Source organism: Delphinapterus leucas, chromosome 19, assembly GCF_059928025.1.
Source record: "Delphinapterus leucas isolate spDelLeu-1000000601 "Yukka" chromosome 19, BTC_Dleu_Yukka2, whole genome shotgun sequence".
Taxonomy (NCBI): domain Eukaryota; kingdom Metazoa; phylum Chordata; class Mammalia; order Artiodactyla; family Monodontidae; genus Delphinapterus; species Delphinapterus leucas.
This window is the reverse complement of record NC_143147.1, coordinates 64,138,525-64,155,275: the sequence shown is the minus strand read 5'-3', so window position 1 is coordinate 64,155,275 and position 16,751 is coordinate 64,138,525. Positions and strand designations below refer to the sequence as shown.

General features: G+C 57.9%; 2 protein-coding genes across 2 annotated transcripts; one reads left to right on the top strand and one right to left on the bottom strand.

The window, feature by feature from the left end:
* Positions 1 to 52: 52 nt before the first annotated feature.
* BTBD17 (BTB domain containing 17) lies at positions 53 to 5,310 on the bottom strand. Its single transcript, XM_089901687.1, has 4 exons — positions 4,811 to 5,310; positions 3,418 to 3,431; positions 2,908 to 3,263; positions 53 to 1,634 (listed from the first exon to the last, which is right to left on the bottom strand). The coding sequence occupies exons 1-4, from the start codon at positions 4,893 to 4,895 to the stop codon at positions 560 to 562; spliced, it is 1,530 nt and encodes a 509-aa protein (XP_089757813.1). The 5' UTR covers positions 4,896 to 5,310; the 3' UTR covers positions 53 to 559.
* A 4,280-nt stretch (positions 5,311 to 9,590) lies between these two features.
* Positions 9,591 to 14,198, top strand: GPR142 (G protein-coupled receptor 142). The gene is made up of 3 exons (XM_022589729.2): positions 9,591 to 9,737; positions 10,582 to 10,740; positions 11,373 to 14,198. Exons 1-3 carry the CDS (start codon positions 9,713 to 9,715, stop codon positions 12,242 to 12,244), a joined length of 1,056 nt encoding a protein of 351 aa, XP_022445437.2. The 5' UTR covers positions 9,591 to 9,712; the 3' UTR covers positions 12,245 to 14,198.
* The last annotated feature ends 2,553 nt before the right edge of the window (positions 14,199 to 16,751 follow it).

Genomic DNA, 16,751 nt, shown 5'->3' with positions numbered 1-16,751 from the left:
CCCTCCCACCAGCCTTCCCCCCTCCCCAGACCCCCTCCCAGGAGAGGCCAGAGACTTGGGGTGGTCCACAAGCCAAATGAAGTGGTTACCCCCTGCAAGTCGGGACTCAGAAGTTGCTCAGCTAAGCCCCCCAGCTTCAGGGTGAGAAAGCTCCCACAGGGGTACCTAGTGCCTTGACCAGTTGGATGCTTTTACCTGCCCTGTTCCCTGTGGAGGTGCGGCCCTCAGGGAAAAGCTAAAGAAAGATGGGGAGCCCCTGACCTGTGCAGCCCCCCTTGGATGGTTTTTACCCGCGAACTGGGTGGGTTAAGCACCCCCTCGCCTCTCTGAGCACCGGTTTATTCTACCAAGAGCGTTACCTTCAGGTCAGTGTGAAATCAGCTCCTGAAACCAGGCATGTGGTCTACCACCCCTCAGGTGGATTCCACCCAGGGGGCCAGGGTGGGCACCTCCACTGGCCATGCCACTCCTGGTCCCTCTGGCCCATCTCTGCCGGGCCTGTATTTCCCGATCCAGAGGCCTCAGGGACGCCGAGCTTCCCGCCCTGGGCCCCGCTTGGCTACTTGGGGGTCCGGATGAGGGGGTGGTAGACGGGCTTCACGATGAGGTGCAGGTGCAGGGCGTTCTCCACCAGGTACTCGGAGTTGCGCCGCTGCAGGTCGGCGTGCGCCAGGAAGTCGCCGGCCTCCTCGCTGCTCTGGTGAAAGCTGTAGGCGTGGCGGACCAGCAGGCGGCCGTGCTGGCGCGTCCCCACCAGCACGGTCTTCTGGAAGCTCACGCCCGCCGCGTCGCCGCCGCTGCTGGCCGGCGTGACCACGAGCCGCGGCCGGCCGTCCTCGGGGCGCGCGAGGGGCAGCGCGGTGCCCGCGGCATCCGCGTAGACGGGCCGCAGGCTGACGGGCAGCCAGCGCGGCGAGAAGAGCACGTTCCACGTGACCCGGCGGCCCGAGTCGTGGCCGCTGGGGCCCAGCTGCGTCTGGAAGCTGGTGCTGCGATCGTCGCGGGCCGGGTTGTTGATGACCCACGGGGCGCCCCACGCGGGCGCGAGGTAGTTGCGGGGCAGGAAGGAGCTGCCGTTGACGTCGAAGAACTTGGCATAGTGCAGCGGCGAGGCGGCGTGGAACTGGTAGGCCTGCAGCAGGAGGTCGGCCACCGCCGGGCCGTGGCGCGCCAGGGCTGCCGAGCGCGCCTGCAGCTGGAACAGCTGCGCCGGCGGGATCATGGGGTAGCGGATGGAGCGCAGCGCCCGCTCGGCCACGGCGGGGGGCGGCCGCGCGCGGCCCAGCCACGCCTCCAGCGCGTGGAACAGCTCCAGCTCGTCCTGCAGCACCAGGTCCGAGCGCGGCAGCAGCTGCGCCAGCAGCTCGGGGCTCACGGCGCCCCACTCGGCGCTCCCCGCCACGGCCGACAGGTTCCAGGCCAGGAACTGCAGGCAGCTCTGACGCAGGGCCTCGTCCCCGGTGCTCACCGCGTAGTGGTACCAGCCCACCGCCGGGCCCGCGCCGCCCGCCAGGTGCGCGCGCATGTAGTCGGCCACGCCCCGCTGCAGGGAGGACACGCCGTACTTGGTGGCCAGCCTGTGCAGGGGGATGGCCTGCGCCAGCAGCACGATCAGTTCGCCGCAGTAGAGGTACCTGCCGGAAAGGCGCAGAGATGGGGCGCGGTCAGGGCGGGCGGGCCCACCCCGACCCCACCCAGAGCCGCTTTCTGGGTCCAGAGGGCCCCGGCCTTGGTCAGAGACCATCATGGGCAAGGGCGCCAACAGAAGGGCCCTCCCAGGCCCATCCGACCTCACGGCCTCTTCTTTCCGTTTCTCGTGGGGACATGGAAATAGCACGCATGTATTGAGCACCTACTAGGTGCCGAGCTCTGTGCTAGAACAAGACAGATGTAGCTCCTGCCATTGCGGGGTTTACTGTCTGGACTCACATGCCGCCAGCTGCTCGCTATGAGAGCGGGCAAGACATTTCGCTTCGCTGTTTGCCTCTGGGACTAAAAGGTGTTTCCCAGGCTCCCTTAGAATGAGCGCGGTCATGTGACTGAATTCTAGCCAATGAGGTTTCCGCAGAGACACAGAGTGGGATTGGGGGAATGCTGGTTAAATAGAACTGACTGGGGTGGCGGGGAGACCCTTTGGCCCTTCTGTGTTATCCCTCTTCCCGTTGCCCGGAAGTTGGAAACAATGACCCGAATTCTGCAGCCATCTTATCTAAGCCGTCAAATCAGGGTCACTTTCTCAGGCTAGAGTGTGAATGGTGCCCCACTAGCAGGAGGCAGGAGATGGGGCAGAGAGATGGCTAACGTTTTTAGCTCCCTAGCCCTCTGGTTCAAAACGGGGCCAGACACCAAAGCCACCCGGAGACATTAAAATAAGAAACGACTGCTTGGGGGACTTCTCTGGTGGTCCAGTGGCTAAGACTCTGCGCTCCCAACGCGGGGGGCGGGTTCGATCCCTGGTCAGGGAGCTGGATCCCGCATGCCGCAGCTAAAGATCCCACGTGCCACAACTAAGACCCGGCACAGCCAAATAAGTAAATAAATATTTTTTTAAGAAAGGAAAGAAACGACTGCTTGGCCCAACCCTAGACGGGAAGCCCAGGATCCAGGGTGGGGCCCGGGAATCTACAGTTTTTAAAAGCTCTCAGGGCCAGATTTGGAAACAGCTCTGAGGGTAACTGGTAAGTGACATCAAACCACACAGAGCCTCCAGGCAAGGGCAGGGGAGTCACGCTGCATTTTGCAGGAGTGCAGTGGAAGGAGGGAAGAAGGAGGCGGTTGCACGGTCATCCTAATGACATCCAGGGAATGGGCATGATGTCTGCTAGGATCCAGGGCTTCCATCACCCTGTGAGTGGAGAAGCCAGGGGCTTGGAAAGTCCTGGAGTCTTCCCCCTGATCCTTCCCCACCTGATGAACTTGTCAAAGACAGCAGCACCGTCCCGGGGCTCCTGCAGCACCACCTCGCTCTGGTTACTCAACAGCTCCCGGAACAGCTCACTGTGCAGTCCCAGCAGCAGGCGGTGGGCGTGGAAGACTCGGACCTCGTCGGTGCCCGCAGCCTGGACCCGCAGCACCACGTCGCTGGCATTGCCCTGCCGCAGCAGCTCCTGCAGGCGTTGGAGCAGCGTCTGGGAGTGGTTGATGGAGGTGCCCGTTGACTCTCCGCCGACATCGGTTTTCTGGGCTGCAGCAGGAAGGAACACGGCACAGCCTGAGAAGGCACCCAGGCCCCGGGCAGCATGCTGGGGTTGCAGAGGGACCAGCTGGAGATGCATGTGGTTGGATGTGGGCAGAGAGTGGATGAGCCTGGGGAGGCTGTGTGCTCACCTGTTTGTGCCCATGAAGTGCGTGGATGCACGTGTGTGCACACAAGCACATCCTGGGTGGGGAAGCTTGTAAACCTGACCCTGAGCAGACCCTGAGAGGATGCTCTTGGAAGGTGGGCAGATTCCTGGCGGGGAGAGCTCGTGACCCAGCGTGGGACAAAGTGTCCAGAGCTGGTCTCCATGATGCCAGACCCCTAGGCGGGGGTGGAGGAACCTCTTGGTTCCCCCCCGTCTCACCTCCTGAAGAACTGTGCACCTCACCCCTCGGAAGAGTTGTCCAAAGGAGTGCAGTCACTAACAAACTGAGCACTTACTACAAGCCAGACACGCTCCTGGGAGCTCAGAATAGCGCAGTGAACAAAACAAGCCAGCTTCTTACACTCATCAAAGCACAAGCTCCTTAGACAGGCAATCCATACACAGGTAAGCACTCTAGCTTTAGACTGTGGTAAATAAGGGAGGTGATAGCAGTGGGGTGGCAGCTCCTTTAGGTGCAGGAATCAGAGACAGGCTCCCTGAGGAAGCGTTGAGAAGGAGCCTGCCAGAGGCCCTGGAAGAGGATGGGCTTGGCAACCTGGGGGGTGGGGGGGGCCGAGGATCCGCCCCAGCGCTGAGTGGGAGGGGAGGGCCTGGCTGTGAGAGGAGGCTGCAGCCTGGAGGGGAAGCTGCTTCCAGGCCCAGCAGCCCTCCTGGGTCCCGTCTCCACTGGCCTGCGGGAGACCAGAGAAAGCACAGAGGGCCAGCTTGTCCTGGACAGGACTCTCGGGGTACCTGTGCCTTGAGGCTGGTGTTCCCGCCCTGCAGGCTGGGCGCGCTGGGCCCTTCTCGCAAGTTTCCAGGGATACCGTGAGGGTCAGCTGGGGACATGCCCTCGGTGACAGAAAACTCAATGACAGAAAACACTGCCAGCAGCTTCTCCAAGCGGAGCCCAGTGTGAGGAGCTGACAGCAGCAGATGGGCACACCTACCCCCCAGCGCGCGCACGCACACACACACACACACGTACTCACACTCACACATGCACACACATGCACTCACACACGCACACACACACACACTTGTCCCGAGGCCCATGTGCGCTCTTGGAGAGGGCACTCACAGGAGAGCAGAGCATCTTTGTGTAAAGCAAGAGGGAGAGAGAGGGAGGAAGAAAGGGTGAGAGAGGAGCCCGAGGTTATCTCCCAGCCCCGCCTCTCCAAGCTGTCACATTGAAGGCCCTGAATGCTGATGGCACCCCACTCGCCTCTAGCTGGGCCCAGCTGCCTGGGACAATGGACAGTGGAAGGGTCTTCTTGTCGTTGAGACTCCTGCCTGCCCGCCTGCCCAGCCCTCGTCCCCTCGGAGGCAGGCTGCCCTCCTCCACGGAGCTGTGTGATCAAATCCACTCTGCGCCCGTCCTGGCTGGCTGGACACCGCCCCCTCCTGGCCGTGTGTGGCTAAAGCCGGAAGGTCCTGCCCCTTCTCCCTGCCCCCTGCCCACTCACCTGCACGAGTGACCAGGCCCACTAGGGTCAGGATGGCCCAGAAGCTGGCCCAGGACCCAGGTTTGGTGTAGCCCAGCCTAAGCATCTTTGTGCCCTGCCCCCAAGCCCACTGGAGGGAGAGCGAAGCCCAGACCTCTCCACTCACATTCCTCCTCCTTATATAGGGTCCCGCCCAAGGGGCTGGTGCCCTCCCTTCCCCGGCTGGCTTCCCGCCCACCACCCAGCCTCTGCCGTGGATTGGTGGAAACGGGCCCCAGCTGTTGCCCGGGCAACGAGTTAAGCCAGAGAGCAGCAGCCCCAGGGGCTATTGTACTGCCGGTGGGCCCCTGAGGGGGACGGATCCGGCACCCTCCCCCATAGCTCCTACCACCTGGCACAGCGGGTCGTTCCTCTTCTGGGAAGTTTAAGGCTCTCCAAAGGGCAGGCAGGGGGCTCCAGAACCAGCGGCCGCCACCAGCACAGAGGGTCGCCGGCCCCCTCCCCGGATCCCAGGCTCAGCCTCCACCCTGGCACAGAGCACGAGCTTGCCAGCGTCACGGCTGGGGAGCCGTGGTGAGCCGGCTGCAAAGGAAGGGCCTGGAAGAGAAACACGGCGGCAGCTCAGGCTCCCACCCCTCCCCCTCTCCCATTTTGGGGTGGGCTGGCTCTCCAGAAAGGAGGGCAAGGGTCTCAAATAGGGGCCCACGGGGTAACTGGTAGCATTTTCGTGTCTTCTTTGAAGAATGTTCCTGGGAGGGTGATGAGTCTTTAGGGAGGTGGGGGCTGTGACCATCACACCCCTCACCCAGGGTCAAGGTGAGCTAATATGGCAGGGCTGGGCATAGAGGAGCTGCACCCGAGCCTGTGCACCCCTGCACGGAAGACCCCTGCCCAGAACAGAGCTGGCCGCCTCGCTGGAGGCTGGTCCTCGGCAGGCATCCCACACCCCGCCCAAGCAGCCCAAATCCAGGCATGGGGACTAGAGATGCCTGGTCACTTCCTTCCTTTAATTCACCTTCCCAAGAGGTCTCAGGTCTCTTGGTTCACCTTGTTGGAAGGCTTCTTTCACCAGCTTCTGTCCAACCTCCTAGTGTAATTTTTCCATCTCAGAGTTCCAAGGAGACACACAGCAGACCCAGTACCCCACCCTGACAGTTGGAGAAACAGGCAGAGAGCTGGGTGGCCGTTTCAGCTGGGTTAGTACAGAGGAGAGCTCTTCTAAGGACAAAGGAACAGAGAGAGGAGGGTGGCGTCTAGCGCCCAAGGGGTGTGTGTTATGGGTGGGCAGGTGCTGGGGAGGCCTCACCTTTTCCAGAAGCAAGTAGGGCCTGGCCCCGATCTCCATGGGAGGGAGTCCTTCCAAGTTGATGAATTGAAATGGTGGAGGGGGGGTGTGCTCCTGAGAGATCCAGCTCAGAGTTTCTCGTGAGGCTGGGTCTTTAACTGGGGATGGGTGGGAGCCCACCCTCCTTTGCTCTCTGGATGCCAGGGACCAGCTCCACGCATTGATTTCTGCCCCGGGCTGGCACAGAGAGACCCAACAGCTCCACCCCCCTCTCTGGAGCCACAGAGAGAGCGGGAAGTGGGTCTGGCACCTGCCTCGTCCGGGTTGGCAAACATGTAGCTGTCCAGCCCAGCGGAAACCCCTCCCGGCTGTCCTGACCTTCACGCCTGGTTCCCCTCGTCCAGATCCACCATCCCTTGCCCACTGGCTGCCCGCCTGCCCTTCCCGTGGGCTGCACCACCTCCCTGGCCCAGCTCAGAAAAACAGAGCCTCAGTGTGACGGAGGTCGTGGCCTCTGAGGGCATCCCGGCTTCCATGTGCAATGTTTTCCGACAGGAATGTTGATGATAAAAAGATGAGGCTAAGAGAACCCACTACTCAGAAAATGGTCTTAACTTCGCGCTGCATCAGCCCCTAGAGGTGTGGCTGCCTGCACTGGAATCTCCCCCACTCCACCTAGGAGCCAGGGCACATGTGTCTTCTCAGCATCTCGGCGATTGTCATGTACACCCCCAAGCTAAGGTCTACCTGCTAGAATTACATGGATGGCATTTCAAGTGTGCAGGGATCGGGGAGGTCCCAGGTTACCAAGAAGACTCAGGAGGGTCACCTCTGACTCCCCATCTCTGAGAGGCTCCATCTCTTACTAGCTCTAACTTCTGTTATCCCTGAAACCCCTCTACTGATTTAGAAACTGGCTCTCCAGGAATACGCACTCTCCATTCTCATTTTCTTAGTCTGAGGTTTTCTGGATTGTGTGTGTGTGTGTGTGTGTGTGCGCGCGTGCTATGTATGTGTGCACACGTGTGTGTGTGTGTGGTGTGTAGGTGTGCATGCATGTGTTTTGTTTGGGCCACACCGCACAGCATGCATGATCTTATTTCCCTGACCAGGGATCGAACCCGTGCCCCCTACAGTGGAAGCGCGGCGTCCTAACCACTGGACTGCCAGGGAATTCCCTGCATGCGTGTGTGTGTGTGGTGTGCGTGAGAGTCTTGGAGCTGGAGAGAAGAAGGAGGGCGTTTGCCCTGCCCAATCTTGGAGATGGAAGATCTGAGACAATCTGTTTCATTTTGCCCTGTCGACCTGGAAGCTCCATAATTCCTTGAGAGCAACTCTGAGCTAGAACAGAGAGCAGTGTCGCTTCCCACCCGAGGCAAGGGTATCTATAACTCAAGGGACTTGTCTGAGGTTTCACGGCTCAGAATGGGCAGAGCCAGGATTCAAGTGCTGCGTTACTGCTTGACTTTTCTTTCCACAGCCCCATACTGTCTTTGGGAAGCTACTGTGTTGGCGAAAAAGTTCATTCGGCCCTTTGGGTAACAGCTTATGGAAAAACCTGAACGAATGTTCAGTAGCCAATGTTTCAGTAGCCGTAGATGATCCCCGTGGGGCAAGGAATCTCTAGTGCTGGAGAAGCAAGCTTGGGGCAGATGTAGAGTTTCTGGATCTGTGGCGTGAGTGATCAGACACAGGACGGCGGAGGGGTGGGCTCCCAGCCCCAGCCCCACCCCAGCTGCAGCCTCCCATGCACCTGTGACGTCTCCCTTCCTGAGCTAGGGAGCCCCCAAACGCTTAGATTGGGGAAGAGGGAATCCTGAGCTTAGGTTCCAGGCCACGTGGATTCAGGGGGGCACAGCGATGCTACACAGGAAGGAATTGCGCCCTGAAGTAACTGACATGATATTGAAAGCTTCCCCTGAAGCCGGGCTGTCCCGCGGCGGCACACCTGCCTTCCTGCCTCCATCCTGCTGTCCCCCGACTGGAGGGCCTTCCGCATCTGAGTTTTGTCCGCCTGGCCCACTTCCTCTCCCCGTAAAGCCCGAGCTCACAGTGGCCTCGTGCTGCCTCAGCCCCTGCTCTTCCGGAGAGCAGATGGTGGGAGCGAGTGACCAGCGAACAGCTCTGGGGGAGGGACAAACCCACGTTCAATTTCCAGCCTCCACTTGCTAGCTCTGTGGGTTTAGCGTAGTTGCCGGCCTTCTCTGAGCCTCGGTCCCCTCTTGTGTGAAACGGAGGTAACCTGGGTTAGCTTGAGGGGCTGCCGGGAGGGTGACACGTGTAGGACAGGGTAGGTCCTCAGGAAATGTCAGCAGAGACCCTCACACCCGGCTGTAAACGGCCCCCTGTTCATCCACAGCGTCCTGGTGCAGGGAGGTGGTGGCCTGAGGAATTATCTGTGCTACTTGCACCCTCTGGGTCTGGAGTCCTGGACACTCTGCCTGGGGACCTGAGTGGGTAGTGCCTACTCTGGTCCCACTGTGCCACCCAGGGGACCTGGCCAAAGCCAGAGGACTCTCGGAGGACTTCAGGGTCAGGCCCCAGCCAGCAGGGGTCAGCAAGGCCTCTGTGAGTTCCAGGGTTGCGCGTGGAGGTGAGGCTGGGGGTGGGCATCCAGGTAGCTCCAGCCCCGGAATTGGGATCTAACGTAGGGAAACCAGCTCTGGGACGTTCCCAGAGGGTGAGCGTGGGAAGCGAGTGCTGGCTGGGCCTCAGCTCTCCTCGAGCCCCTCCACACGTCGTCCCGGGTGCCCTCTGTGGGCTGCACCGGTCGCTCTTCCCCGCATGGGGCTGGGGAGCCGGCTGGGCGCAGGTTCCAGCCTCTCCAGGGCGCAAGCCACGCCGGATGGTGTTGATCGGCCGGTGACTAATTTTCCTTAAAGGAAAGTCCATTTCACCAGGGCCAGGAAAACAACGGCTTGCAAGGAGCCGCTGGGTCTGGGTTTCCCAGCGCTGCTGGCAGCCTGGTCAGGCTTCCGCTGGCCTGGCCGTCACGGCCAGCACTGGGCATAGCTTCCTGCCATCCTTCCAGGCCAACAGCCCGCCTGGGTAGAGTCTCCTTCTCGTCCCACCACCCACAGCCACCGCGGCACTGACTCCTTCAAACCTGGCCCGTGAGGCTTCGCTCCAGATCTGGGTCCTGCCCAGGGCAGCCTCAATTCTCCCTCCCCAGCACTGGTTCCCTCCCCACAGCCCCGTCTGAGTCAGCTCCTGGAATCTGTCTGCCTTTCCCCAAACGCCTCACGCCCAGGGTTTGACTGCCAGACCGAGGCCAGGCCCGTTCCCAGAGTGCCCTGGAGCACGAGGCAGCCCAACCAGAGCCCTGATGCTACCCCCCCCCACCCCGCCCCAAGGTCTGCCTCCCAGCCTCGCCCCTTCCCTGCCTGTGCACCCTCCCCATCCTGGTTTGCTCCGGGCAGCGACTACTTTACAGACCTTCCCCTCAGCCTCTGCCCCGCCCTCCCCTTCCCCCTCCTCCCTCCCCCCTCCACCCCACCTCCCTGCACCGACCGTCAGGCTCAGCACGGCTGGAATAATCCTGGGGCAAACAACCGCTCGGAGAGCTGGCATGATGAGAGCGAGCTGCTGGGGCCACCAGAAAAAGCCACGGGGTGACCCAGGACTCAGGACCCAGGAGCATGAGGCTTGCAGGACAAGAGACAGGTAAAGTGTCTAGGGCCAGGGTGGGCAGGGAGAGTAAGGTGGCAGGGCCAGTGAGGAATCTAGAGTCCGGGAGAGGGGAGCTTGAAGCGGATATGGAAACATCAAAAGCTGGAAGGTGGAACCTAAACTCCTAAAGTGTGGACTAAGAGAGGCAGGGACCAGAGCATGAGGTTGGTCCTTATCCCAGACTGGCCACCTGCCAGCTGCGTGTGACGGCAGGCAGGTCACCTTACCCCCTCTGGACTCAGTTTCCCAGTCTGAAAACCGGGGCCATTCCAGCTCCAATAGCGCTAGGAGAGGGTGCTCTCGAGCGTAGAAAGGAGCGGAACTTAGTAACGTCTCTCCTTAAAGAGGGGGGTGGCTGTTTGGCAGAGCCGTGAGTTACTGTGGGTCAGGATCACCCGGGATGCTTTAAAAACACAGCTGCCCAAGCGTCGGTGCAGACCCTCTGGCTCAGGCCGCCTGGAGCAAGGCCCAGGGCCCCGGTATTTCACAATCGCCCCACCCCCAAACCCCCTCCTGACCGTGACTAGCAGCCCGTTTAGGGCCCTGCTTTGCAGGCTGAAGATCCACCAGGAGCAAATATGATCGAGAAATAATCTCCGTGTCAGCAAGAAACGCCAACAAGTGCTTCTTCCCGCCAGCGGGGGAGCCGGGCCACTGCGGGGGTGGGCTGGGGTGGAGTGTGCTTGGCAGGAAGCATTACCGTTTGGCTGGGCCTGACCACAGGGTCTGCACAGAGTGGGGGTGAGTAAAGCCCTCAGGGTCAGGGGCAGGGTAGGGCTGCTGCCAGGCCAGGCTGGAAAGGAACCAAATGCTCTAACCCACCCTCTGCGCTTCCTAGCTGGCCAGCTACAGGTGACGCCAATGCTCACACCCAATGGCAGTGGGCTGAGCCAGGAGTTTGAAGGCCATTGGCCGGAGATCCCAGAGAGGTCCCCGTGTGTGGCCGGGGTCATCCCTGTCATCTACTACAGCGTCCTGCTGGGCCTGGGGCTGCCTGGTGAGTGGGGAGCTGGGTCTGGGGTCCTGGGGTTTCCCAGAAGTTGGAGTCCTCCTTCAATGGGTGCCAATCCTCTGGGCTGACCCCAGGATCATAGACCCCAGGGCTCTCCTTGCCTTTGTGGGGTGATCTGGGTCACTGGAAAGCCAAGCATAATGGGGAGTAAAAGTGAGGGGCCAGGAGTTGGGGTGCTCTATAGCTAAACCCAACTTTTCACCATAGCAGACAGCCCCCTTCTACCCCCAGGAATGGGCACCTCCTAGGATGACTAAGTTTGTGCCTGACCGCCCCCAGCTCCATCAAAAGCTTCCTGTACCATCCACTGCGTTCAGAGAGCAGAGCTGGGGGTCGGGTGGGGTGTGGATGCAGGAAAGGACGGGTGGAATTAGGGAACTGCCCATCCCTGTGCCCGTTGCCAGGGAAGCTAGTGTATAAGGCAGTGGCCTACAGCGCATGACTGGACAAGGCAGGGCTGATCTGATTAACCTTCCAGACAAAGTGAGGTTTAAGGGTCTGGAAAGAGGAAAAGAGAAGCCAGAACCAGCAGGTGGGGAGGGACGATGAGAAAGCAAATCCGAGGAGCCCTTCTAACGCCTCTGACCTCTCCCCTCCCTGACCTCGGTTGCCATCAGTCAACCTCCTGACCACAGTGGCCCTGGCCCGCCTCGCCGCCAGGACCAGGAAGCCCTCCTACTACTACCTTCTGGCGCTCACGGCCTCGGATGTCATCACCCAGGTAGTCATCGTGTTCGTGGGCTTCCTCCTACAGGGAGCAGTGCTGGCCCGAAAGGTGCCCCAGGCTGTGGTGCGCGCGGCTAACATCCTGGAGTTTGCTGCCAACCACGCCTCAATCTGGATCGCCGTCCTGCTCACGGTCGACCGGTACAGCGCCCTGTGCCACCCCCTGCACCATCGGGCCACTTCATCCCCAGGCCGGACCCGGCGGGCCATCGCTGCTGTCCTTGGTGCTGCCCTGCTGACTGGCATCCCCTTCTACTGGTGGATGGACGTGTGGAGGGACGAGGACCCCCCCAGCACACTGGACAAGGTCCTCAAGTGGGCTCACTGCCTCATCGTCTATTTCATCCCTTGTGGCGTTTTCCTGGTCGCCAACTCGGCCATTGTCTGCCAGCTACAGAGAAGGGGCCAGAGTGGGCCTCGGCCCCGGGTGGGCAAGAGCACCGCCATCCTCCTGGGTGTCACCACGCTCTTTGCCCTCCTTTGGGCACCCCGCATCTTTGTCATGCTCTACCACCTGTACGTGGCCCCCGTCTACCGGGACTGGAGGGTCCACCTGGCCTTGGATGTGGCCAACATGGCGGCCATGCTCAACACAGCAGTCAACTTTGGGCTCTACTCCTTTGTGAGCAAGACCTTCCGGGCCACTGTCCAGGAGGTCATCCATGACACCCACCTGCCCTGCACCCTGGGGTCACAGCCAGCGGGCATGGTGGCGGAACCTGTGCTGAAGCCTGCAGGACTCCCCAAAGGGGCAGAACTGTAGAGGAGGAGCCCATGCAGGGAGCTTGGGGTGGCTCACAGCCAGATTACTGGGGTCTTTGTGGTTGCTTCCACAAAACTTTATCAATACCCTACTTTGCAATCTGGGGATGAAAGGAGAGGCTCCTTCCTTCAGGGGTGGCTTCCCAGGAAGCTAAATTAATGTTGGTTGAATGAATGAATGAATGAGTGACTGAATAGATGGATAGATGGATGGATGGATGGATGAATATGAGTTGTTTCCAGGCCACCCCTTCCTGGAGCCCACCTCTCATTCCCTGAGTTGATTACTTCTCCGGCTTCTAGTGGCAATGCCAGGGAGAAAGGGAGATGTCCGCCGGATTCCAGGCCTTTCCTGGGCTGCGGGAACCAAATGCAGGGGGCTGAACAATGGGAGACGGGCTGCCTGAGAAAGGGAGTGGTCTGTTTTTCTTTTTTTTGAAAGGGAGTGGTCTGAAGCAGATTCAATGCCCCAGCCCTGGGGCGACATAACCTCTGGGGTCTCTAGCATCCTGGACTGATTAAATCCCTGCCCTGGAGCCAGAACAGGTTCAGGGCCCCAGAACAGCCCTGGGGCTGCACTTTCCATGGTTGCTGAGGACCAGGACTAAGAAAGAAAATGTCCTCTTAGCTCAAGGGCCAGGAGAGCGGAAGGGGGCTCCCGGCCACACCCCTAAGCTCACTCCTCTTGGAGAAGAAGCCTCTTTCTCCACCAAGGGGAGGAAGGGAGATGGCTCAGCCGATCTGAGACTCTGAGGGGCTGTGCTCGGCCCCTCCCAGCCTCCCTCCTTTCAGCCATTACAGCCGGGAGAGGCAGCTGGGAGAGATTAGCAGACAAACCTCCCACCGGCTCCAGGCACTGGGTAAACACATTAGCAGTCTGCTTTCTGCTTTTAGACCAGACTGAGCTGACCTTTCCCCTGAATGTGAGGTCCAGGCGGGCCCCCACAGGCACCCAACCCCTTAATGGGATCACAGAAGGGAAAGAGCCAGTTCTGTGCTGGGCAAACGGTCGGTGCAAAATAAATGCACTTGGCTTTCCCCCTTTCCTCTCTACTTCTCCCCACAGCAGAAATGTCCAGGAAGGGACTTTCAGCCACACCCAGAAGGAGGAAAAGGCAGGTCCCCAATCCTTTATCCACAATTCTAAACTCCAAAAACTCTGAAAACCAAGACAGTTTTCCTGAGTTTGCCACAAACACACCAGAATAGATACAAGACCACATATGTCTTGGTGCTGTCCCACTGCATAGGTTCCGCTGCAGACCCTCAGCGGGTGTGATTTTGCGACAACGCCCTACACCCTGCCAGAATAGAGATCTGTTACTTTATCTAAACCACACATTACCCTCCTCTATTCTGAAAAATTCTGAATCCTGAGACACCTCTGGTCCCAAGAGTTCAGAGAGAGGATTGAGGACCTGTAAGTCCCATCACTTTTGCCACAGCAAGGTCTCAGCTGGCCCTGAGTGGGTCTGGGGCATGGCAGATTCCCCCATGGTTACCGAACCAAACTTGGGTCCGCTTGCCTGCTCACAGTAAAGCCAATCTACTGGCACCCGGTTGTGGTGAAGGAAAGGGCAACATTGATCGCAGGGCGCCAAACAAGGAGTCCAGGCAGCTAATGCTCAGAAGGCTGCAACTCCCCGATGGCTTTTAGGGAATGGTTTTTAGACAGGGTGAGGGAGAGGGATGCAGGGTGAGTGATCAGCTTGTGGACACTCTTCTGATTGGTGGGTAGTGAGGTAATCAGAAGTCAACATCGTCAACCTTCTGTTTCCAACTGGTCTGGAGTCTCCATGCTTGTGGGCAGCATACAGCTAATTTCTTCCACCTGGTAGGGGTTTCGGTATCTGCAAAACAGCTCAGAGGACTTGGCACAGAGTACTATCTACAGCCCTTGAGGAGGAACTAAAGGTCCTTGACTTTGCTTAACAATTAAACTATTATTATTTTGTCTTGTTTGACTGTTTTCTTTTTTCCAATAAATGTATTTCCTTGTAATTTAACATACCAGATAAGGAGTTCGGGCCTTTTAAGCCCTAGCTGCCTGGACTCCTTGCTTGGTGCCCTGCAATAAACGTTGCACTTTCCTTCACCACAACCAGTGTCAGTAGATTGGCTTTACTGTGAGCAGGCAAGTGGAATCAAGTTTGGTTCGGTAGCACTATGTGCACGCAGACGTGTCCGTGGGTAGAGCTGATGCACCAGAGCTTCATTCCTTGCTTAAGGAGGAGGGGGTGCAAGTCCAGGTACCCCAAGAAGGGGCACAAGAAGGTGAGAGGAGGCCTTCCCCAGCCCAGCCCCAGGGGCCAAGTCCACCCTACAGAGGATAGGTGCTTTTGATGCAGAATCAAATGGAATGTCTTGAGGGAGAGACCCCCCTCCCCCTCTATATGAAACCTGTGGGGCCCTGCAGGAGAGCTGCCCAGTACCAGGGGGTACCCTTGGCATGGAAGGCAACTGTGGTGGAGCAAGACTGGAAGCCTGGGACTTTCCTGCTGGTCCAGTGGTTGGGACTTCGTGCTGCCACTGCGGGGGGCCTGGGTTCAATCCCTGGTCAGGGAACTAGGATCCCGTGTGCTATGTAGCACAGCCAAGAAAAAAAAAAATGAAGATGGGAAGCCTCTTTCAACTGGCTGGTGGGCTGTCTTCAAGGAGACAGAAAGATTCACTCACCTGTCCCCAAACACCAGGGAAACCAGGTAGTTCCAGAAACAGGTGAGGAGGCTCTACTGAGGCAGGTAGCATTTTGCACTGGTGGGGGATTCAAGCCATGGGAATGTGGGTGTCCCTATTAATGTGACCTCACTTGTACCCACAGGCTGGAGCGACATCAGTGTTTTCAAATAACCCAGGATCCTGAGTATTGCGACCATTTTACAGACAGAGGAAACGGAGGCACAGAGAGGTTCAGTGATATGCACGTGGCCCTAAGCTGGTCAAGAACACCACTGAGACTCAAATTCACGTCTACGGGTCCCTGTTTCCTTCTCAGTCCACCCGTCACCTTGCAGGTGGTCTCAGGTGCAGGAGATTAGAGGAAGGGCAGCTTCAGGGCTGCTTGCGTCACTTGTAACTTTTTGGTTCTGGACTTAACAGATTCAGGAACCAGTCTCATATTTCTCTAATAAGATGCATTAGGTAGCAGTTCCTTTTTAATATTTTCGTAACTTTTTTTTTTTTTTCTTTTGTGGTACGCGGGCCTCTCACTGTTGTGGCCTCTCCCGTTGCGGGGCACAGGCTCCGGATGCACAGGCTCAGCGGCCATGGCTCACGGGCCCAGCCGCTCCGCGGCACGTGGGATCTTCCCGGACCGGGGCTCGAACCCGCGTCCCCTGCATCGGCAGGCGGACTCTCAACCACTGCGCCACCAGGGAAGCCCTATTTTCGTAACTTTTAATAAAAGGACGAGATCATCACTGTGACAAGCATGTCACTGAAAAGGGAAAGAAAAGTATTCTTAAAACTGCTCTTGATGACTAATAAGAACCTGCAGTATAAAAAACAAACAAACAAACAAAACAACTAATACTAAACTTTCTTTGGGTTATTTGTATAGAAATATGTTAATATAAATGTTTCAGACATGACATGAAATTTCTAAAAATCTTAAAAAAAAACCAAAACGGCTCATGTTTCCTTTATGCATTTCTATTGTCAAACTCTCAATGGCTTCTGGAGAACAAGACAGCAGGGGTGTGGGTTACCCTTCTCGCCTCCATCCCATCTGCTGAAATAGCTTGGCTAACGGAAATCCTTTTTGGAATTCTAAGTTTTTTCCTTACAGGTCCCCCCCCCAACCCCCGCCCCACACACAATTTGTCAGTTGATCTTATGTTCTATTTTTAACCCTTTGTTAATATTTAAAGACAATGATTTTTCTAGTGTCTTTCACATCTTTCCAAGTCTATATATGATTTTTGCTGTCTTCTGGTCTCTACATCCATGTGTATTTGTTTTCTAGGGCTGCCATAACAACAACAACAAAAAAGCCATAGACCGAGTGGCTTAAACAACAGAAATTCATTTTCTTAAGGTTCTGGACGCTGGAAGTCCAAGAGCAAGGTGTTGGCAGGTTTGGTGTCTTCTGAAACTTTTTCCCTTGGCTGACAGGTAGCTGTCTCCTATCTATGTCTTAAAAAGCTCTTGCCTCTTTGCAGGCACATGCCTGGTGTCTCTCCTTCTTTTGAGGACACCAGTCATATTGGATGAGTGGTCACCCTAATAGCCTCATTTTAACTTAATCATCTCTTGAAATTCACATTCTGTGGTACAGGGGGGTTAGGGCTTCAATCTGTGAATTTAGGGAGACACAATCCGGCCCATACACTAAGGTTATTTTTCTTCTCTTTTCTTTCTTTCTTTTTTTTTTTTTTGGTCCGTGTCACACAGCTTGCAGGATCTCAGTTCCCAGACCAGGGATTGAACCTGGGCCTCCACAGTGAAGGCGCTGAATCCTACCTGCTAGGCCACCAGGGAAGTCCCCACTGTGGTTAATTTAAAGAAAA

Excerpts from the sequence above, each read along its gene's own strand:
- BTBD17 (XM_089901687.1), bottom strand. The coding sequence starts at position 4,895 with ATGCTTAGGCTGGGCTACACCAAACCTGGGTCCTGGGCCAGCTTCTGG. Across the intron at positions 1,635-2,907 it reads GTCTTTGACAAGTTCATCAG|GTACCTCTACTGCGGCGAAC; the intron begins GTGGGGAAGGAT and ends CCTTTCCGGCAG.
- GPR142 (XM_022589729.2), top strand. The coding sequence starts at position 9,713 with ATGAGGCTTGCAGGACAAGAGACAG. Across the intron at positions 9,738-10,581 it reads GCTTGCAGGACAAGAGACAG|CTGGCCAGCTACAGGTGACG; the intron begins GTAAAGTGTCTA and ends TGCGCTTCCTAG. Across the intron at positions 10,741-11,372 it reads GCTGGGCCTGGGGCTGCCTG|TCAACCTCCTGACCACAGTG; the intron begins GTGAGTGGGGAG and ends GGTTGCCATCAG.